The 22,963-nt window shown below is 38.1% G+C and overlaps 2 protein-coding genes and 1 non-coding gene across 6 annotated transcripts in view; 1 reads left to right on the top strand and 2 right to left on the bottom strand.

Annotated features, from left to right (window-relative positions):
* The window catches only part of SKIC3 (SKI3 subunit of superkiller complex), a 92,570-nt gene extending 85,124 nt beyond the window's left edge, over positions 1–7,446 (top strand). For all 4 annotated transcript variants that reach the window (XM_010589517.3, XM_010589499.3, XM_003404988.4 and 1 more), the window contains 3 exons: positions 151–281; positions 2,300–2,423; positions 4,868–7,446. In XM_010589517.3, the coding sequence (XP_010587819.1) occupies positions 151–281; positions 2,300–2,423; positions 4,868–4,942 (330 nt within the window). In that variant the 3' untranslated portion in view covers positions 4,943–7,446. The remainder of the gene's footprint in view (positions 1–150; positions 282–2,299; positions 2,424–4,867) is intronic.
* A 7,897-nt stretch (positions 7,447–15,343) lies between these two features.
* On the bottom strand, positions 15,344–15,451 carry LOC111751841 (U6 spliceosomal RNA). The gene has a single exon (XR_002786906.1). It is a non-coding gene; the product is annotated as a U6 spliceosomal RNA (small nuclear RNA).
* A 1,151-nt stretch (positions 15,452–16,602) lies between these two features.
* The window catches only part of FAM81B (family with sequence similarity 81 member B), a 115,597-nt gene continuing 109,236 nt past the window's right edge, over positions 16,603–22,963 (bottom strand). Inside the window, exons 9-11 of the mRNA XM_064279697.1 lie at positions 21,443–21,578; positions 18,824–19,019; positions 16,603–17,161 (exon numbers count right to left, since the gene is read on the bottom strand). Of these exons, the coding sequence (XP_064135767.1) occupies positions 17,028–17,161; positions 18,824–19,019; positions 21,443–21,578 (466 nt within the window). The 3' untranslated portion in view covers positions 16,603–17,027. The remainder of the gene's footprint in view (positions 17,162–18,823; positions 19,020–21,442; positions 21,579–22,963) is intronic.

Genomic DNA, 22,963 nt, shown 5'->3' with positions numbered 1-22,963 from the left:
TCTACCAGCCACTCCTTGGGCAGTTCTACTCTGTCCTATAGGGTTGCTGTGAGTCAGAATTGACTCAACAGCAGCAGGTTTTGTTTTTGTTTTTTTTTAAGTAAAACATGTCAAAAGCTTTGATTTAATATTTGTCTTATATTTTTACAGGCTAATATTTCCAATGATCACTGGCGATCCTTAGTTCAAGAAGCTACAACTGAGGCCTTGAAGCTTTGCTTTTGTCCACTGGCTGTTCTTGTACAAGCTTTGTTACAATTCAACCGCAAAATGGGGGCAAGGTATGAAGAATTTTTATTTTTTTTCTTGGAAATGTTTTCTCCCTTTTAGCCCTTCTAGAAAAAAAAATTAAAGAAAGATTTATAGTTAGTTTCATAAATTAGTATAACAAACTTTGAGATTATTCATGTATCTATATCAACTTTGGAAAAACTGGTTCTGATAACCCAATAAAGGAGAAAATGAAGTCTTACATTTGTTTAAAAAAATAGCTAGGTACACAGGATAAGAGAGTGGTTTGGCTTGACAGCGTTTCAAGTGAAGAAGGCATTGAAGTTTTTGCCCTCCACAGTGTCAGGATGAGCCAACAGTGTGATGTGGCTTCTAGAAACAAACACACATAACCAAAACACTTAAGTTCTAGTAGGCTACGTTCATATAAGTCCTTGCTAATATATTAGCTGTGAAAAAGTAATAAATATTGAAGAGGCAGAGACATACTGTTTGTAAATACTGTGATTTTACATCTCGGAAATCCAGAAGGTTTTCAGATTAACGTATAAAAATTCTACAAATATTTTTATTAGGGAATGAGCATGGGATCAAGAATAAATTTGAAGAAAATGACTTAAAGATCATACGGATAAATAAACAGGGAAGAATATTTAAAATTCTGATAGTAATGTCTAGTTCTAAGAGATACCAGCATAATGCAAAGCAGCCATAAGTCAAACAGTGGTTTAGAAGTAAATATTACTGGGACAGAATAGGTATTGTAGAACTAGAGCTTGTCTAAGCCCATTGCCATCAAATCAATTCTGACTCATAGCTACCCTGTAGGACAGAGTAGAACTGCCCCATCAGGTTTCCAAGGAGTGGTTGGTACATTTCGAACTGCCGACCTTTTTTGGTTAGCAACTGATCACTTAACCACTGTGCCACCAGGGCTCCAGAAATAGAACTTAATGCACATAAATATGTGACAAAGGACATGTTACAAAATAGGAATGAATGAAGAATAAGACACTATGGCTACCCAGCAATTCCATTAAAATTTATTTTTAACTTTTTTTGTGTGTGTGTGACTAATTTTACCAACAAATGTTTTAGGCTATGCTTTAAACTTCTTAACAAACTCTGCTGATGCTCAGTGGGGCTTTAGCAACACCTTCCCTTCATTTCTCTCAGCTCCTCCCACAATGGGTGTCACCCCCAGAACCAGCCCAAATAAACATATCTGTTGCTGTTGAGTCGATTCCAACTCATAGCAATGCTATACCCACCAAAAACCAAACCTACTGCCATCAAGTCAATTCTGACCCATAGTGACCCTATCTATAGAAAAAGTCTAAGAAAAAAAGCGTGCTTACTGTATGATTCCTACGCAAAGACATCTTGAAGGTGAGTGCTTTAGCCCCTGCTTCAAACCAATTGCTACCTGTAAGACTCTCCTATTTTGTAGTTATGAAGTTACCACTATTTATGTTGTGTCTACTAGTACAGAAGTTATTGGAGTCATAGATGGTAGTAAATTAGGAAGAAAAAAATGAGAACACAGCTGTAAATCAACCCCCCATTACATAGGTGAATTTTATTTTACATGTCCTTGAAAATGTAACTAAAAGCCTGAACCTCTATTGTAGATGTTAAACATTTCTTCTTGTCCCATTCTATATCACCTTTGGATTATTTATTGATTGATGTATTTTCTGCCAGTATTCTTTTTCCAAAATGATTAGAAGTGGACACTCTGAAGTGCTCATAAAATAGGAGCCTTTTCCCCATTCTATTTGAAGGAGTCTTAATTTACTTATCTGCGAAATGGGAATAATAATAGTGACCTACCTTATTGGCTGTGAATACTAAATGTGACATATATGTGAAACATTTAGCATAACACCTAGCACATAGTAAGCACTTAATGTTAACTATTACTATTATTGTTATCTGAATAAATTCATGCAGTAATAAGACAGTGTATCTACAAAAACAAGAGGGAATTATGTAATATGTGTGCTACTAGTATATGAAATATATTAATTTATATGCTTTTGACCAAATATAAATATCTTTTCCACAGAGAGACACGGCGACTTTTGGAGAGAGTGATATATCACCCTGGGTACCCCAAATCTATTGTATCAACTGCTCGTTGGTATCTACTGAGACATTTATATGCTAAAGATGACTATGAGCTAATTGATGTAAGGCATTGGTTTTACTTAAAGTATTTCATCCAGACCTAACGGTTTTAGAGCTATTTCTAAAAATTACTCCACTTTATAACTGAATTTTTAAAAAAATCAAGCGTTTTTTTTTTTTTTTTTGACCAAGGATAGTATCCGCTATTGACAGCTGTTGAACGTAGAGAAACGTTATGCAAATGGCTTAAAGACTAAATATGTATAGTCTTTATCTTACCTGGGTTAATTATGAAATTCCATTTGGATATTGGAATAGAACCCAAGTTGGGACTCCTTGGCATAAATAAAGACTGTTAAGGCTATGTTTAAAAATAATTTCATGTAGATTCAGCCTCTACATATATGCAAGATGCCTTTTTCGGGGGGAGCTACACTCACTTTTTAAAGTATAACCATTTCAAAGCCAGAAACTAATAGCAAGTACTGAGTATCTAGGGTGGTGGTCTAGAACCCTGATCAAGGTTTGTGGTCAGTTGTGAAATATGTTGTAAGTATTGGATACTAACTATAGGTGCCAAATTGTTGTGTGTCTTTCCTGTAATAGAGCAGATTCATGGATATCCTTCCATACCTCTCTGTGAGTGCATTTTTATAAGCTTTCTTAAGTGACAGAGAAGGGTAGAATTATAAGGGGTTTGCCTAGTTGGTAGTACTGTATCTGTGAAGCAATGTGAACATGAAAAATTTAAAGTCAGCCATCAGATGTACTAAGGTTTATAAAAAGTTGAGAACTGCTGGTCCGAAGCCCTTATCTGTTAGAATTTATAGCAGTATGAGCATATGACCATCTAAACACAACCTGAGGCAGTACCAAGAGTCAACTTTTTCTTACTCTGGACATTGCCAAATGATCCCTGAAGTGTAATTGCCCTGGTTGAGAACCACTAACCAGTGGTAACATGTAGATATGTGCTTCGTATGTGATATGTAGAATTAGAAAATAGATAAAGGTGCTAGGTCCTCCTGGTTGTGGTATTTTTAATAGCTGTCGCAGTGCAGGCAAATAGGTAGATAGGATGAGGTAGCAGAATCTAATGGAATGTTCATTGGTAGAAACCTGGATGCACAAGAGGTAGATACCTAGCCAGGGCTTCACTATAAAGTGACTTATATCATGTTTGAAAAAATTATTTTACTTCTTCCTTGCCTTTTCTACAAAATACACGTGACCAATTCTGCTTCTCATAGGATGGTTCCAAGAATGAAATGAGACATATGTATCTAAAATTCTTTTGAAAAAATAAAGTACTATAAAAATATATTGGGTTAAGATCTCATAACTAACTATAGCCAACAATTTTAAAAATACCATAAAAATTAATGAAAAGCTTTTTTAAAACCTACCACATTTGAAATACTCTTTTCCTTTCAGTAAAACATACAGTATTGAAAAGTATATTAAAACAGTGCTTGGAAAAAGGCATTGTAATCAACATATTGTAAACCAAAAAGGTAAAACTCACACGGATGTTAAGAGACAATTCTCCTTGGCTTTCTTGCATTTCTAAACTTCTTGTGAGCAAGGGCCCGACTCCTCCTGATCCAGACTATCTTTTCAAGGGTGTTTATGTAGTGAACAGCCTTGGGAGTTGTAGTGCCCCCCTCCCTGCCCCCACCAAGGGTAGGCATGTTTATTGTCCATTATGAAAGATTCCAGCTTCTAGGCTCAGAGTTCCTCTCTTGTGATGCAGCCTACTGCATGTGTCAGCAACCGTGCGGACCCACCCATGTCACTGCTGTGAGACTTTGAGTACAAGGGGAACTGATGCAAATATGCTGATGCTCATGTTGCTTGCTGTCCCGTGAGGAAGAAAGTCCTTTGTCTCTGACCCAGGAGTCCCATGTCTTGTGGCAGGATCCATGAAACTGTGACAGGCTAACTTGTTAGCTTGCAAGTAGAGTAAAATCTCAGACACTTCACAGTTCTTGACAATAAACAACCAAAAACTGTCTTAGTAATTGAATGAACAGCTCACATGGAATCTTTTAGTTTGTGGAATTGGTGGAAATCATAGAAAGATCTTTGATAAAGCCTAGAAGTAGGGCCTAGATCCTGAGGTGGAGTTTTAAAGGAGAGCAAAGTCATTTGGACAACTCTGTGTATAAAATGATCATTTTGGGTAAGGGTTTAGAGTTGGCAATATTGTAAACAAAGCCACCAAACAAAACCTTTAAGCTTATACATTGCTGACAGTGGTAACATCCAACATGTTGGCATCTGTACCGACTGAACATTTGAATAAATTGTGCTTCTTTCTCGCACTGGCTTTGGTTGAACAATTTATTTCAGCAAAAGTGACTGAAAGATTGTACTTAGTCACTTTGAGTTGTGTAGTTTGATATGCCTTTTCAAGACTGCAAACCTAGGAATGGCTTCTATGAAAGTAAATAGAGATACTGTTAACAAACAATATAATAATGTTTCTATGTGTGATTTCCTACAGGTGCTAGTAAACAATGCCAAAACGCATGGAGATACAAGAGCTTTGGAACTGAATGAGAGATTGTCATCACAGTAACAATGGATTACTTTGTAGTAAGCAAGCAAAGAAAAAGCTGTAAGAAAGAATCACTCCATGAATCAAGACTTTCCCCCAAAGCAACATTTTCTTTAGACTAAAGTTATAATCGTCTTCTCCTTTTCTTTTTTTGAATCTAAGGAAGCTGAAGTTCTTCAACTAAGGATATAATTTTCCATTAGCTTTTAATCTGAAAAACATCTTTGATTTTGGAAAGTCCATAATGAAAGGAAAACCGTGATTCCCTTAGTTCCTCAGCAATTATTTGTAAACCATTGTTTTCTGCATCATCCATCGTGCACAATAGGCTTATTTTTTTTTTTGTAATCCCTTAAAATAAAGCCTTAATAGCATTTTCTAAATAATATGCAAAAGCAGATTGGCACAATGTAGAATTTTCATTTGTTAAAAAGTAATTAAAAAAATTAAATTCCTTCTATGAATACTACATTTCAGTAGACTAGCTCATCATAAAATCCAAATAATCTTGTAAACTGTATTGCTAGTGGTGCATCTCAGATACTGTTGAAGAAGCATAATATAAATGTTGGTGAGATTTAGACTGCTAATGGATTTATTTCTATAATTCAGAATACTCAGGTGTGTGACTACATTGAAAAACCTTAAATGGAATGTTATGGCAGTAATGCTGACAATATTTAATCAATCATGCAATTATTTCAATTATGAGAAGACTGAACTTTCTTAAATAAAAAAAATATAGTGTCTTGTTTTCTTTAATAGTAGCAATATCATATACTCTCTAAATTTCAAATTTTAAAAACCTGATAGCAGTTATTTCTTTTTTTTTAAATGCTCTTTTTAGATTTGAAGAAACTGTCATTTACTTTGATTTTTAGAAATGTTTTCAAATGTTTATGTATTATTTATTCTATAAAAATGGATGTGGTTGTATATTTTATGTGTGTTATTTTTTTTAAACAAGCACCTTCACAATGTTACTTTGTGAGATAATATGAATTGAAAATACTCTAATTAAAATGTACTTCAAAGGTTAATCTATTGAACTGAACTGTAAATTGGTAAATACTAAATTTGGCTGGGCATTATCATCTGAGATGATTAAAAAAATTCTGACCTATGCAATCAGTATCTTTAAGGATGGGGCCTAGGACTCTGCATTTTAAAGGAATACCTAAGGGATTCTAATGTCCGTTCAGGTTTGTGAACCACTGGAATAACCCAATGAATGTTGTGTCATCCTTATTTAACAAGAGCAAGCACATCCCATTCTCTCCCCATTTCTTTTGCTCACACCGTCACACTGAGTTCAGTGCTTTTAACAGCCTTGCTCACAGACTTAGCCAGAGAGGTGTGGTGCCCACATCTCTCATTTCCTTAGCAAACGCTTCAGCCTTTGCCTCCAGGATGTGCTGGCCCCATCAGAACATTTGGCATTCATTGTCATCCTCCATTTGCTTTCTGCTGGGTCTTTTGCTTCCCAGGGTTACTTCCGCCTAAATTGTGGACTTAGTTATTGATTAGCCTTGGCTCCAGGCAAGGCTAACCAAATCAAGGGGTAAACTTTTGACTCCCTTGCCCAATTCTGGCTTCCACAGACCTCAGATCCAGATGTTCTAGAAAGGAACTTTGGAAAACACTTTAATTAATACCATCTCAGGTAATTTCTTTTTTGCATGGATGTACTCACACCCTCTCAACTTTTGTTTGCTGCCTTTTCTTCAAATTGCTGCCCAATTACTAATAATTTGTATATAGCTTACTTTGTTTCAGGCCTGGGCTAAGTGTTTTAAACATTGTCATTTATTTCTAGTTAATACAGGAGAGTGGTGCTAAACAGCCTGCTTAAGCAAAGAAAATTTGAGGTGAATCAGTGTTACCAGATTCCAGAGACTCTAAAAGTACTCAGAATTTTCCTTAGAATTTATACATCTTTAATTAGATAAATTAGATCAAAATTTATTTCCTGAAATACCAATATTTAACAATCATATTAGAGTACTTAGTTATTTTTCAATTACATTTTGTTTGAGAATCATAGTATATTTTCTGCCAGATTTTATCTGCCATTTAGGAATTCTTAATTATATTTTAATAGACTAGTTTGACATCTGAAACATTTCCTAGTTTTTTATAGACTAGTTTGATAATCTAAAACATGCATTTCAGCTTATAAATTTTAGAACAATCCTTTTTTTTTTTATGGCGTGGGGGACCACTTATAACAAAAACCTTAGTTTAAAATGCTGTGCTCTTTTTTTCACTTTACAAAATGATTTATTAGCTAACATCCTTTAATTTGGGAATCTTCATAGAACAGGACTGTACAGAAATGCTCTGGTTGTATATTAAAGGAATTAAAAGATGTTATTTAAAAAAGTATGGAATATTACATAAATATTTACATGTATGTAATATAAATGGATACATATTTGGTTACTCCATAGAAAGTTTGAATCTACCTTGGGGAAATTATATAGAACACAAAAATAAAGCATATTTTGATGTGTGAGTTCATATAACTTGCAGGCCCACTTCAATTTTTGCACATTAAAAAGATATGAAAACGTTGTTAAAGTTGATCCTTGTCTTTCTACAAGTCTTCCTTTATCCCACTTTAGGATGGTTAGAAGGCATAGCAATCAGCTGCTGCTTATAAACTGACCCCTAGTTTTCAGGAAAGACTTTGTGTTTTGTTTTTTACTTTAAGAAGATCATTTATCATAGGTGAAGTAAAAAATCAGAAATTTCTCTTAGAGTATGTGCCCTATTTTTGGTTTAGAAAATATAGTCACTTAAGATATATTTAAAGATCACACATGGTGTCTAGCTTTCCCTGTGGTATATAATAATGTTTTTTTCCTTTCTTTGGCTGATTGAATAGATATTTTAGAATAGCAGTATTTTAAATTCTAATGTTCCTAAATAAATACCCTACACAATTATAATTTTCAATAAATATCTTTAGACCTCAAAATAACTTGAAGTAGGAAACTTGGAGTTAGTTACATCTTTAAAAAAATAGTTGTTAAGAAACATTTGAAATATTTGAACTTAGTTTGAACTTAGAATTGAAAATACCTGTTTGTTTGAGTGAAGGGAAATGGTGTCAGGAGAGGGATAATTAAATTGGAGGACCCACTGAAAAAAGGGCTTGGTTCTACCTTACATCATTGGACTGTTGCATGTCATGATCTTTACTGAGTTTGAATCCGTATAAAAGTTCATTTGGGCATCATTTTTCACCACATATTTTCCCTGTGTATAATACCTATTATAAAAACATACTCGAATTAATATTTCTATCAAGAAGAGTAATGAAAAAATGCTATCTTGCATTTTGAATGGTTATGTGACTGGTTAAGTCTTATCCTTTGGCCTTTAGTTTTTGTGTGAATTTGTAAAATCAGGGCTTTGAGTGGTTAACATGCTCAGTTACTAACCAAAAGGTTGGAGGTTAAAGGCCACCCAGAGGTGCTTCGGAAGAAAAGCCAGGCAATCTGAAAAATCAGCCATTGAAAACTCTATAGAGACCAGTTCTACTCTGACCCATTTTAGGTAGCCATGAGTTGGAGTGAACTTGATGACAACTGGTACTGGTAAGTTTCCAAAAATTTTCCAAGTTAGAAATGAGCTGAAACAAAATACTGAAAAAACTTGATGCAGCAACTCTGGTTTACACTGAATTAGGGTAGAAACGATTTCCAAAAGCCACTATGCATAGAAAGAGGTGGGTAATCAGGTTTAAGTACTGAGACTCTGAGAAGAAAAGTAGTCCTACACTCAGAATATTTGAATGAAAGCCAGCATCTATGAATGGTTGAATGTAATTACATGTGCCTGCTACATACCAAAGGAGCCCTCGTTGCGCAGTGGTTAAGCACGCTCAACTGGTAACTTGAAGATTGGCAGTTGGAACTCATCAGCTGCTCTGCAGGAGAAAGATGTGGCAGTCTGCTTCCGTAAAGATTAACAGCCTTGGAAACACTATGGGGCAGATCTACTCTGTCCAATAGGCTTGCTATGAGTCAGAATCAACTCGAAGACAGTAAGTTTGGCTACATGCCAAACAAATACTTTATACAGAAAGACCAAACCCATCGCTGTCAAGTCGTTTCCGACTTTTAGTGATCCTACAGTATGGAATATGACTGCCCTATAAGGTTTCTAAGGAGCAGCTGGTGGATTCAAACTGCTGACCTTTGGTTAGCAGCTGAGCTCTTAACCAGCTCTTAACCAGTGCAGGCTCTATCTGACTCCCCGAAAAACCAAAACCTGTTTGCCATGGGGTTGGTTCCAACTCATAGCTGACTCCCAGGTGGCTTAAAATAATGAGTTTTTTTAGATTCTGCCTATATGATGTTATTTTCTCCCCTTTGGTCACATGAAGTATGACTATTCCTTTAACCTCTATGGAGAAAAGATGCTGCATAGTTTAGTATCACACAATCAGGAGTTTTTTTTTTTTTTTAGGCGGGGGCAGGGAGGTGGAAACCACTATGTGCTGCTGGTTTCAAAATCCTAATCTTAATTGTTCTGTGCTATTTAAAAGACCAAGAAAGGGAAAATAGTGTACACATAACCTTTACCTACACTCAATCTTCAGAAATTAGAAATTAGGAAGACAGGTGGTATGGAAAAAAGATTTAAAAAAAAAATTATGTGTTTTCTTACTTATATGCATTTCTGGCAGCGTTAATTCCTCTTGTGTTTGGGAGTACCTGCCTCTAGGCACAAGAGAAAAGCCAGATGGGAGAGGAGGCTCTTCATGTACACAGAAGGTAAGGTTAGGCAGAGGGGAAAAGTGCTGAGAAGGCAAATTTATACTTTTTCTAAGCATAAATTTAAGTATAAGTTATAAGCAGTTTTTATAAGGTAGAAATAAATGTATCTTTCCAAATTGCCTGGGGCTAGCTCTACAGTGCCTCATAACAAGTGCTATGTATATGATTGGAAGGACTTCATGTCTAAGAAATAGGTTCAGAATAAATTCTTTACCAACTCAACCCAGATTCTCAATAAGCTGTGGTGAATAGTTTGTGAATATTAGGAAATAGGCAGCAGTAAACTCTTGTGCAAATCAAGTAGCTTCTACAAAAGTCTAAGTTAGATCTAGCTTTGCAAAGGATCTTCATACCAGGCCAGCTAACCATTCGCTTTAGCAGAGAAGGTTTTGGTGCATATGAGGTGGTAAGTATTACATACCGGGGCTTCAGCAACCAAGAACTTACAGGCAGGGACAGGCTGAATGACTACTACATGCCAGCCTACAATCTATTTAACTCTCACATAAGTGATTTAAAGTAGATATTATCCTCATTTTACAGACGAGGAGGCTAAAATGAATTTTTCTAGAATTGTCTATGTTATGCAAGTGGAATCTAGCCCCCAAAATCATTCATTTCTGATTGTTAATTTTTGTTAATGTAATTGCTGCCACCTCAAAGAAATGTAAAGGAGCTGAAGTGTGTGTCTTTGAGACTGACTCAGTCATCCTACCAAGGTATAGTTGGATGCTACCATTTTCCTGATGGCACTATCTGAATTCCCTTTGGAGGGAACCTTCTCCAAAGGACTAACTTTACAAATTTAAACCTATGCAGTGATCATGGATTGTCAGCCTTGTTAGATTTTAAACTTGACAGGCTGAGGTCTGAGACTGACTTGAGCCAATTGTTTTAGTTAATCATTAAGAACAATAAAAATGTCAGTTCTTGGTTTTCTCTTTGGCCTTTTATAACCTCCATCAGCTTCCCTTTAGTTCTCTCAACTCTTATGTCCCTTACCTCTTTCTTGGTTTGGAAGGACTTCACTCTCCTCTAGTTACCAATCATTCCTTGCAGAGGAAGTAGTTGATTAAAGCTCACGGGTGTGTGTTTAGTCCTTCTTTTACTTACTCTTCTACCTATCCACCAATCATGCCTTTTCTGAGAGTTTTGTATTGGATGTGTGAATACTTTAAAAGCTTTTAAGTGCTGAGTGACAGAATTTAGGCATAGAGACTAGATTCCTTGTTATAGGAGTTGCTTTGGGGTGGTAAGAGTGGAATTTGTCCAGCATATTCCTCATGCCTCCATATGGGCTCCCCCACTTGTTCATCCTTGAATATTTCTCGTGTGAATATAATGCATTACCTTTTTGGAGAAGCATCTTCAAGTAGAATACTAATGGCTTCTACTTGGAGTAAAGGCTGTTTGGTTTGCTTCACTGGCCAGGACTTATGGAGGAAATATGCTTAATTGGACATTGGCATCAATGTCCATAATGCTTCTTCAGCCATTAGCCTCCCTCCCCAGAGACAATAGAAAGAAGTGCTTTCAACGTAGAGGAATACTGTAGTTCCCGGCTGCCATTCTGTTCCAGGAGAAATCTATATTTTGCATTTCCTTCTGCTTTGACTATTGCTAAAATTATTGAAAGCCAGAGTATTTCTTCCCATATGTAGTACAGGGGCATTTTTTAACTCAAGTGTTTCTAGATACTGAACTGAATCACATTTGGATGAAAGAGTACCACGGAACTTGTCTTTCTTTCCCCATAAAATCTGAAAGTTCTCTTTATCATTAATTACTATGATTTATCAAGTACGGTACCTACTGTGGATCAGACACTGCACTAGATAGTCTGCATATATTTAGAGAAACAGCATTCCATAATGTTTAAGAGCAAATTCTCTGAACTACCAGATTCAAATTCTGGCTCCACCTCTTATTAGCAGTGTGACCTTGGATAAGTTACTTAACCTCTCTGTGCCTCAGAAATAGACATCTGTTTTGAGGATTAAAGAAGTTAATCTGTGTAGAGTGCTTAGGGTAGTCTTAGATACCTGGCAATAGCTCAATAAATGCTACTTATTTTTCCAACAAAGTCTCTGAGTGGCAAAAATGGTTGAGTTCCACTACTAGCCAAAGGGTTGGCGGTTTGAGCACACCCAGAGGCGCTTTGAAAGACATGCCCAGCGATCTGCTTCCAAAAGGTCATAGTTACTGAAAACCTTATGGAACAATTCTGCTCTGTACGCATGGGGTCACCATGAGCCAGAATTTACTCGACAGCAACAACCATTCTTCCAACAGCCTACAAGTGAGCTATCGTTATCCGCATTTTAAGATAAGGAAACTGAGACTGAAAGAAGTTAAAGAACATATCCAAAGTCACACAGTTAGTGATTGGTGGGACTGGATTTAAATCCAGAGCCGTTAGACCTAAAGAACTACACAGGGTCCATTTTCTTATGGTGAAAGAGTTTAACAAAATCAGTTAAGGTTGATTTAAGAAATGCAATCAGTGACCACATTATTGATTATTGTGTTCTCCTATGACTTGTCTGTTCTTAGCTACCTAGCCTTTGCCTATGTTTGAAAACCATTGGATATATTATTATTTTCATATTGACTTCTAAGAGTTGTTTGATTACTTGGGATATTAACCTTTGTTCTAGCATGACATTCGATTTCAAAGGACACTTACTATTGCATTTTAAGCTCTTAAATGAAAATCCTTTCATTTATAGGCTTGACAGTACATGTAGATTATTAATAACAATAAATTGAGATGTTTCGTAAAGTTAAAAAATTTAGAGTGGTGGGAATTAGTCAAAAATCTTTTTGGAAGGTAACTTTGGTCTTTAGTTACCCAAGCCAAGGAAGGAGCCCAGGTCCCCTTGCCAGGCTTATAGAAAGATCTGCCATTAGGAGTTAATCCTATTTTAGCATCTAATTCATGTCATTAATGGTTTTTCATTTTTATTTTTCTATCATGGTTTTCCCGCCCAATACCAGGATCTACTCTTAATTATTTTCGCTTTTGTCTAGAAGAGTTAGACATATTTTAATATTATAGGAAATTAATAGTGTTTCTGAAGTACTTTTGAATTTAGCACCTACATAAAATTATGTTGGATGTTTTCTATGAAAGCCATTGTCTTATTCTGCATGGGTTAGCTTTTCCTTGCTCATACATTTTGATAATATTGAGCATGATGAAATTATATTTTAATACACATAAATTAGAGTTGCTATAAACATTGGGTAGCTTTGGTGGCACACTGTTTAAGAGCTCAGATGCTGACCAAAGTGTTGGCAGTTTGAATCTACCAGCTGCTACTTGGAAACTCTATGGGGCAGTTCTACTCTGTCCTAAAGTATCGCTATGCGTCAGAATTGACTCAATGGCAACAGGTATAAACAATGGGATTGTTAGAAAACTAAAACCTCTAGGTCAGAGATTGGAAATTGACAGCCCACTGACTTTAAATGACTAGTTGCTGATGCTTGAAAACATGGAGATTTATGTTAAAAAACTCAGATTTTTTTAATCTTTAAAAAGTAGAATTTCTGGTCAATAATGGACTATATACATGTTAATGATGAACTGTAATTGCATAGTGATTGTTCTCTTTGGAAGTGTAAGTCTTCTCCTCACCACTTGTCTGTCAGTTTATCATACTGTGGTGGCTTGGATTTTGCTATGATAATGGAAACTATGCCACTGTATTTCAGATACTAGCAGGGTCACCTGTGGAGGACAGGCTTCAGCAGAACTACCAGACTAAGACACACTAGGAAGAAGGACCTGGCAGTCTACTTCTGAAAAGAATTAGCCAGTGAAAAATTTATGAATAGCAGCAGAATATTTTTTTTTTTTTTTTATTGTCTGATATAGTGCCAAAAGATAAGCCCCTCAGGTGGGAACACACTCAAAATATTACTGGGGTAGAGCTGCTTCCTCAAAATAGAGAAGGCCTTAATGAAGTGGATGGAGTAAAGTTTTTGGGACCTTCATTTTTTGATGTGACATGGCTCAAAATGAGAAGAAACAGCTGCAAACATCCATTAATAATCAGAACATGGAACGTACAAAGTAGGAATCTAGGAAAATTGGGTGTAGTCAAAAACGAAATGGAATACACAAAGATGGATATCCTAGACATTACTGAGCTGAAATGGACTGGTATTGGCCATTTTGAATTGGACAATCATATGGTCTACTATGCTGGGAATGACAAATTGAAGAGGAATGGCATAGCATTCATATCAAAAAGAACGTTTCGGGATCTATCCTGAAGTACAATGCTGTTGGTGATAGGATAATATCCATATGCCTACAAGGACGACCAGTTAATACAACTATTATTCAAAATGATGCATCAACCACTAAGGCCAAAGATGAAAAAATTGAAGATTTTTACCAACTTCTACAGTCTGAAGTGATCAAACACACAATTAAGATGCACTGGTAATTACTAATGATTGGAATACAAAAGTTGGAAACAAAGACAAAAGATCGGTAATTGGAAAATATGGCCTTGGTGATAGAAACGACACCAGAGATCACATGATAGAATTTTGCAAGGTCAGTGCTTATTCATTCCAAATACTTTTTTTCAACAATATCAATGGTTACTATACAGAAGAACCTTACCAGGTAGAATACACAGGAATTAAATCGACTGCATCTGTGGAAAGAGAGGATGGAGAAACTCAATCTCATCAGTGAGAACAAGGCCAGGGGCCAATTGCTGAACAGACCATCAATTACTCACGGGCAAATTCAAGCTGAAGCCGAAGAAAATTAAAACAAGTTCATGAGAGCCAAACACGACCTTGAATATATCCCACCTGAATTTAGAGACCATCTCAAGAATAGATTTGATGCATTGAACACTAATGACCAAAGACCAAATGAGTCGTGGGATGACATCAAGGACATCACACATGAAGAGAACAAGAGGTTATTAAAAAGAAACAGGAAAGAAAGAAAAGACCAAAATGGATGTCAGAAGAGACCCTGAAACTTGCTCTTGAACATAGAGTAACTAAAGAAAATGGAATAAATGATGAAGCAAAAGCTAAACAGAAGATGTCAAAGGGTTGCTTGAGAAGACAAAGTATTGTAATGAAATGTGCAAAGACCTGGAGTTAGAAAACCAAAAGGGAAGAACATGCTTGGCATTTCTCAAGCCAAAAGAATTGATGAAAAAATTCAACCCTTGAGTTGCAATATTGAAGGATTCTACGGCAAAATATTGAAAGGCACAGGAAACATCAAAAGAAGATAGAAGGTATACACAGTCACTGTACCAAAAAGAATTGGTCGATGTTCAACCATTTCGGGAAGTAGCAAATGATTAATAACTGATGTTATTGAGGGAAGAAGTCCAAGCTGCATTGAAGGCATTGGTGAAAAACAAGGCTCCAGGAACTGATAGAACACCGAATGATATGTTTCAACAAATGGATGCAATGCTGGAAGCACTTACTTGTCTATGCCAAGAAAATTGGAAGACAGCTACATGGCCAGCCAACTGGAAGAGATCCATATTTGTGCCCATTTCAAGGAAAGGTGATCCTTTATCGAACGATATCATTAATATCACATGGAGGTAAATTTTTTTTAAATTTTATTGTGCTTTAAGTGAAAGTTTACAAAAACTTCACGAATTTGCATGTCATCCTTGTGCAGGGGCCATGCTAAATCTTCTCTATATGGTTCCAATTTTAGTATATGTGCTGCCGAAGCAAGCACGCATGCAAGTAAATTTTGCTGAAGATAATTAAAAAATGGTTGTGGCAGTACATCAACAGGGAACTGCCAGAAATTCAAGCCAGATTCAGAAGAGGACATGGAATGAGGGCTATCATTGCTTATGTCAGATGGATCTTGGCTGAGAGCAGAGAATACCAGAAAGATGTTTGCCTGTATTTTATTAACGATGCAAAGGCATTCGACTGACTGGATCATAACAACTTATGGATAACATCGTGAAGAATGGGAATTACAGAACACTTAACTGTGCTCATGAGGAACCTGCACATAGACCAAGAGACGGTTGTTCGAACAGAAAAGGGGATACTTCATGGTTTAAAGTCAGGAAAGATGTGCATCATACTTTGCACCATATTCGTCATACCTATTCAATCTTTATGTTGAGCAAATAATTCAAGAAATGGGACTATATGAAGAAAAACACAGCAGCGGGATTGGCGGAAAACTCATTAACAGCCTGTGATATGATGGTGACACAACCTTGCTTGCTCATAGTGAAGAGGACTTGAAGACTTACTGTTGAAGATCAAAGACTACAGGACTACAGTCTTCTGTACTAATTACACCTCAACATGAAGAAAAAAAAAGTCCTCACAAGGGGAACAATAAGCTACGTCATGAAAAATGGAGACAGTATTGAAGTTGCCAAGGATGTCATTTTACTTGGATCTATGATCAATACCCACGGAAGCAGCAGTCAAGAAACCAAAAGATGCATTGCATTGGGCAAACCTGCTGCAAAAGACCTCTTTAAAGTGTTAAAAAGAAAAGATGTCACTTTGAGGACTAAGGTGCACCTGACTGAAGCCTCATATGCATGTGAAAGCTGGACAGTGAATAAGGAAGACCAAAGAAGAATTGATGCCTTTGCATTATGGTGTTGGCAAAGAATATCTAATACACACCATGGACTGACAAAAGAATGAACAAATCTGACTTGTAATAAGTACCGTCAGAATGCTCCCTAGAAGCAGGGGTGGTGAGACTTTGTCTCACATACTTTGGACATGTTATCAGGAAGGATTAGTCCCTGGAGAAGGACATCATGCTTGGTAAAGTAGAGGGTCAGTGAAAAAGAGGAAGACCCTCAACGAGATGGACTGACACAGTGGCTGCAACAGTGAGCTCAAACAGCAGCAATTGTGAGTATGGCACAGGATCAGGCAGTGTTTTGTTCTGTTGCGTAAAAGTCGCTGTTAGAACCGACTTGAGGGCACCTGAGAACAATAAAGTCTCCAATTTGCTGCAGTTAATACCTTTCTTTAACGTCTTACACCTGGTTTTCTTTTATGTGCATTTTTCTGATCTAGGCAAATAAGAACATAAATTGGCATGTACGTGAAGAAATTCCTCAATTTTTTCATTAATAAATGAGTGAAGACATCATAAAGCTTCTTTGCTTTCTTCGGTTTTTGATACATTTATTTCCTTAAAAAGTGGTTAGAAATACAGAGATGTTAGAAGCAGCTACCATCCAGAGATAACAACTTTCTTATCCCCAGCTTCACACCCACCCACTCCATTGGCTGGTGACAAAGAAGATGACTGGAAATGTTTATACTTCTTGGAGTTCCACTATCTTGCGCTGCAACTTCTTTATATCTTTCTGGACTTTATATTTCTGTAATTGCATCTTTGTTTTCTGTATTTGTTGAAGGGAGCTGAGAGAGTCATGAATGGATTTAAAACCTGGTATGAGAACAGGTATACTTAATGCATTGGAAGAGTTGCTAATTAGCCGTCCTGTCACAACTAATCATCGTTTAATTCAAAGCATGGTGAATTCCGTCAAGACAAGTCTAAAAATGTACAATAATCCCTTTTCTTGTATGTTATAAAGGTGCATTAGCAAAAGTACTTCATTTTGTATCTGGTTTCATTGTGAAAATTTAATTGAATTCTCCTTATCCCTCCTCCAAATATATTGCAAAATGAAATAATTCTATATTTCAAGAAAGAAATTTAAAATATTTTCTTATTTTTGTATACTTTGACAAGATATTGAGTGATCACTTTTTTAATTCTTGTTACCAAATTGAAGGTAAAGACCACGATAAGAATTTGAAACTTCTCCAAAAGTAAGATGTTTGAGGGACCTAAAGAATGGCCCCCTACCGGTCCCTTCTTCCCCCAGCACTTTGTGTCTCTCTTATGATATTTACAGTCACTCAGACCCCAGAATTACCAGACCTCGAGCTCCTTAGGCTACAGCCCATTTCTCATGCAAGGGGCCTCTCCTTGGGTCATTTCTCAACACATTCTTATTGAAAGCATGAAGGAGCAAACCATTAATTTGGAGTCCCCCTTTTCCAGAACTTCCACTTAGTAAAATGCAGAAACTTGTAGATTTTAAATTCCTCTTCAGCTCATCCCGGGGTTGTCCTCATGGAATGAGTCAAATTAAACTTCTGTTAGTTAAGCTAAAAGCAGGACCCTAAAAGAAGAGCCAGTTAAGATTGGAACATAATTCCTAAACATAATTCCTGGCCAGAAAAATCATTATTTTCATTTGATGGTGATGGTTGGGAGCCATGGTGAATGTCAGGTTTCTAGGCAGTGAATTCTACTTATACGCCAGGAACATCTGGCCAATGAAACCACCTCTTCACAAGGCCCCTTCAAGTCATCTTTATGTGGGGCTAAAACTTGGTAGAATTTACAAATAAATTTTTCTGAGATTTAGAAGACAAAATGACTTGGGGCTTTCTCTAATAAAGGAATCCTTCTAATTCCTGTGAATTCTCTCAGAATTGTGACTCCAGGCAGATGGCTGCTTCACAGCCCTAACCCAAACCCTTCCCTTTTTACAAATTAGATGAGCCTTTCAAATTAATCCTCTTTGATGTTAGCTCAGCTTGACACTGCTGCCATTAGCTTCTCAAGAAGAAAAGCAGCCATTATACTGGACTTTGCTAATTCATCTCTCTCACTTTTAAAGGTCAGGTCTCTAGTCTGACATCTGTCCAGTCTCATTATCTGCAGTTCAGTGAGAGGGTCATTTGATTTAAGCTCCTATTTTCCTGATAAACCCACAAATCAGGTCTTGGTGATATTCAAGGACCTTTCCAAGTCTTAAAGTTCTGATTCTATGACCTTAGAGAGTTAAAAAAAAAAAACAAAAAACAAAGATTTGGCCGTCTCGTGACACTGCCAAGTGCGAAGGAAGTTAATTTATTTACTTACCTTCCAGTAGTATGCTGACATTTTGTACGATATTTCAGAAAGTTTAATCAAATACATAACGATGTCACTAATGATGAGATTGATCCCTGGCCATTAGCTGAAAGTAGAAAACTCTGGGTGGGAAAGAACTGATTTTCTTTACTTAATAAACGATAGCCCCTCGCTCACCTGTTTGATATTCAGCCTGCATTTTCTCTAATTCACCCCAGATCTGCTTTTCCAGTTGGCTCATCTTTCTGGACACTTTATTTTCTACCTGCTTTATTTTGTTGTCTTCTGATTCCTGTTTCTGTGTGTTAATGAAATTCTCTAATTTTCTTGAAAGCTGCAGCAATTTTTCTTCCATTTTATTTTCAGACTTTTCCTGTAAGAGATATCACGTGATAAAACTCTGCAGAAAAGAAAAATTATGTGGATCTGTATTTCAGCTTAAAGAAAATATTTTTAACAAATTCATTTTTGCATGTTAAACACGAAAATTCAAACCACGTTTTTTTGTATCTCAAACTGTGTTCCCGAGTGTTAGAGTTAATCCCTTTGTTTGACCATGTTCATTTATAGTTCTGGAATTCTACAGGGGCTGTAGGAATTCTTTAGGGCTGTTCCCTAAAAAAAAAGACACACATGCGGCCTTCCTGAAATGCCTTGAGGGTTTGGAATTTTAATCTTGTGTTAAAGAAGTGTAGCAAAGGAAGGGGTTTTAGATAGCACCTTAACTGTGTTCCTGGACATGTTTGTGACTGTTAGAAGTTCTTATTGCCTTAATCTTTGTATTTCCATATGGACAGACTTTGGTAGACCAGTGATTCTCCACAACCCCACCATCCATTAGAATCACCTGGTCTCTGCCCCATCCCCAGAAATTGATTTAATTGCTCTACAGTGGAGCCCATTGAGGCATTGGTGGTTCAGTGGTAGAACTCTGCCTTCCATGCCAGAGACCCGGGTTCAATTCCCAGCCAGTGCACCTAACGTGCAGCCACTACCCATCTGTCAGTGGAGGCTTGTGTTGCTATGATGCTGAACAGCATTCAGTGGAGCTCCCAGACTAAGAAGGACTAGGAAGAAAGGCCTGGTGATATACTTCCAAAATTCAGCCAGTAAAAACCCTTTGGAATACAATGGTCCAATCTACAACCGATCGTGGGGAAGGCGAGGCAGCAGGCAGCTTTGGCTTTGTTAGGCATGGGGTTGCTCTGAGTTGCGGGTGGAGCCAATTGATGGCAGCTAACACTACCACCACCACAATGGAGTCCAGATGATTCTAACGTGCAGCCAGAGTAGGAGCTGCAGCCTAGTGCAAATTAACTTTTCTCACCACTCCCCAACAGAGAAATGTGAGCAAGAACCCCGGGGGCTACTGGCTTGTCCCCTTTGAGCCTCCTCTCTGGCCCTGTCTGCCTCTTGAGTGGGCGGTGGGTTCTGGTCTCTGCCTCGTGGTAGGGACTCTGCCTGCAGGGTGGCCCCATGGTCACCTGGTGCTGCCAGGTTCAGTGAGTCTGCCTACTCCAGGGGCGAAGAACGAGCAGGCCCACATGATCACAGATGTAACAGGACAGACCTCAATAGCCTGATCAACGACAAAGCTGGTATGTTATCTCCCTCTCTCTAACTCCTGCCTCTATGACTTGTTTACAAACTCAGGTGGAGGTTGAGGGTGTTCCTTAATGGGCTGCCTAAATCCCCTCTTCTGAGGTTCTGGAAACATTGTATTTGAATCACCAGCAGGGCTGCCCCCACTGTTCACACTGGTGGCCTGTGCCGCACCCCCTCCTCCAATGGGTCCCAGCAGCCTGGGGGGCTGTGCTGGTAGAAATGTCAGAAGGGAGCCTGGAAGCAGTCTTCTCATATATCCTGGTGGCCTCACCCCGAGCACAGGGGTTCTCTACAAGATCTGATCTACTAGCTGAGCTCCAGTTGGAAAGGATCAACAGCTTGTCTAAAGCAAAGGTTTTCAAGCTTTATTGTGCCCAAGAGTATTTGGGGAGCTTGTCTAAAATCACAGATCCCCAGGGAGACCCCACATAGTCTGATGATTCCCTAGGCCTGCGGTAGGACCAGGAATTTGTATTTTTAAAAAATCTCTTCAGAATATTCTGGTACAGGCAGAGCACATCTGAGAAATGTGGGTTTGCAGAGTCAGGAAGTAACAGAGACCAGAAGCCAAGACTTCTCTCTGGTGCTCTTTGCATTATTGCCTTACTGCTTAAAAACAAAACAAAAGTCACTAAAAAGGCAGTGAAGGTTACTCTAAGTGTTGAAGTGTGAGCTTCGAGACCTTTACACATTACTACCATCCAGACAATGACACTTACAGGATGAATTGTGTCCCCCCAAAAGATATATTGAAGTCCCAACCCTTGTCCCTATGAATGTCATCATATTTGGAAAAAGGGTCATTGCGGGTGTAATTAATTCATCTGAGATGAGGTCCTTAGGGTAGGCCCTAACCTCTTTATGACTGGTATCTTTATAAAAAAGAGAAGAGGCACAGAGGGAAGACCATCCTGTGAAGAGGAGGCAGAGATTGGAATGATGCTGCCACGAGCCAGGAACACCTGGAGCTACCAGAAACTGAGAGAGACAAGGAAGGGTTTTCCTTAGATCCTTTGGAGGGAGCATGGCCCTACTGATACCCTAAATATGGACTTCTAGACTCCAGAACTGTGAGACAATAAGTTTTTATTGTTTTAAGCCACACAGGTTGTGGTACTTTGTTGCCTCAGCCCTAGAAACTATCCAGTGACCATGCAGCTGTTAACTTAGTGAAGTAACAAAACTCCTTACCAGTTTCTCCTGCAGAAGCTTCAGACACTGATTTATATGGGTGAGCTGGTCTTTTGCATATTTGATGAACTGGTTTTCAGTCCATTTTTTATTGTTTTCAACTTCTTCATAGAGATTATTTGAAAGTGAATTAAATCTAAGGAAAAAATGTTTTATTCAGTTTTAATAAGTGAACTTAATGAACAACAAAATTTAATGTGTCAAGAAAGTCAGCTGTTTTTCAGATGATTAGGTTCAGTGGACCTAGTATTTATGGGGTTCTGTTGGAGGTGGGTGGAGCCCCTGGTGACACAGTGGTTAAGCACTCAGCTGCTAAATGAAAGGTGGGCAGTTTGAACCCATCAGCTGTTCCATGGGAGAAGGATGTGGCAGTCCGCTTCCATAAAGATTTACAGCCTTGGAAACCCTATGGGGCAGTTGTGACTTGTAGGGTTGCTGTGAGTTGGAATTGACGCTGTGGCAATGAGTGGGAGGGTGGGGAAGCAAGGGAAGTGCCCTTTGGTCCCTGTTTTGAGCTTGTGCTCAGTCTAGTGGCTGACAGTACCTGTCTACATGTACACCCTATACACACAGTGACAAGGAACACAAAGACAGCCACTCTGAAATATATGTTATGCCACCCTGAATTCCTGGGTGCGCTGTTTGTGTTTGTAAGAAGTACTTCGATAAGTCCTATGGGGTGGGGACTATTACTCTAGGCCAGGAGTTGGCAAACTTTTTCTGAAAAGAGCAGATAATACATATTTTAAGCTTCGTGGGCTATGCAGCCTCCATTTTAACCTCTCAACTCTGCCGTTGCTGTAGGAAAGCAGCCATAGCACCATAAACATATGAGCAAAACTTTATTTATGGGCACTGAAATCTGAATTTCATGTAATTTTCACGTCGTGAAATATTCTTCCTTTTTTTTAATTATTAAAAAATGTAAAATCCGTTCTTAGCTGTGGGTTGTAAAGAAACAAGCTGCGGGCTGATCTGGCTCAAGGACGGTAGTTTGCCAGCCCCTGCTGTACAAGGGCCACTATGAGGCTGAGGGAGGCGCTGGGGCGTTGAAGATCAACACTGTCTACTAAGAGAGGAGATAAGTCAGAGGGGAGCAGGGAGAGAGGAGAGAGCTCTAAGAGGATTTCGAGAAAGCTGAGTGTCCAAGGGGGTCTTTAGGTTGTCTCCTCTGCCTCAGGTGAAATCTTCAGGAAAGTCTCCACTGCCACCAACGAATCTGTGTGAGTGGATTTTTTGGGGCGGCCGGGGTGGGGGGGGGGCGAGGGGAGACTTAAAGAAGTGCCAAGTTATTCCAGTGGGGCAAAATCTGAGACAAGGTAGAGATGCACGAGGGGACTACTGGTATCAGGGTTATACGCTGTAACCAGCTGACCAGTCACTGCCGAGTCAGTTCTGCCTCATGGTGATTACATACGTGTCGGAGTAGAGCCGTGCTCCACGGGGTTTCCAAAGGCTAGTTTTTCAGAAGTGGATCTCCAGGACTTTCTTCTGAGGTTCCTCTGAGTAAATTTCCAAATT

This window comes from Loxodonta africana, chromosome 2 (assembly GCF_030014295.1).
Source record: "Loxodonta africana isolate mLoxAfr1 chromosome 2, mLoxAfr1.hap2, whole genome shotgun sequence".
NCBI lineage: Eukaryota > Metazoa > Chordata > Mammalia > Proboscidea > Elephantidae > Loxodonta > Loxodonta africana.
The sequence above is the reverse complement of the archived record's forward strand: the minus strand, read 5'-3'. Positions and strand labels throughout refer to the sequence as shown.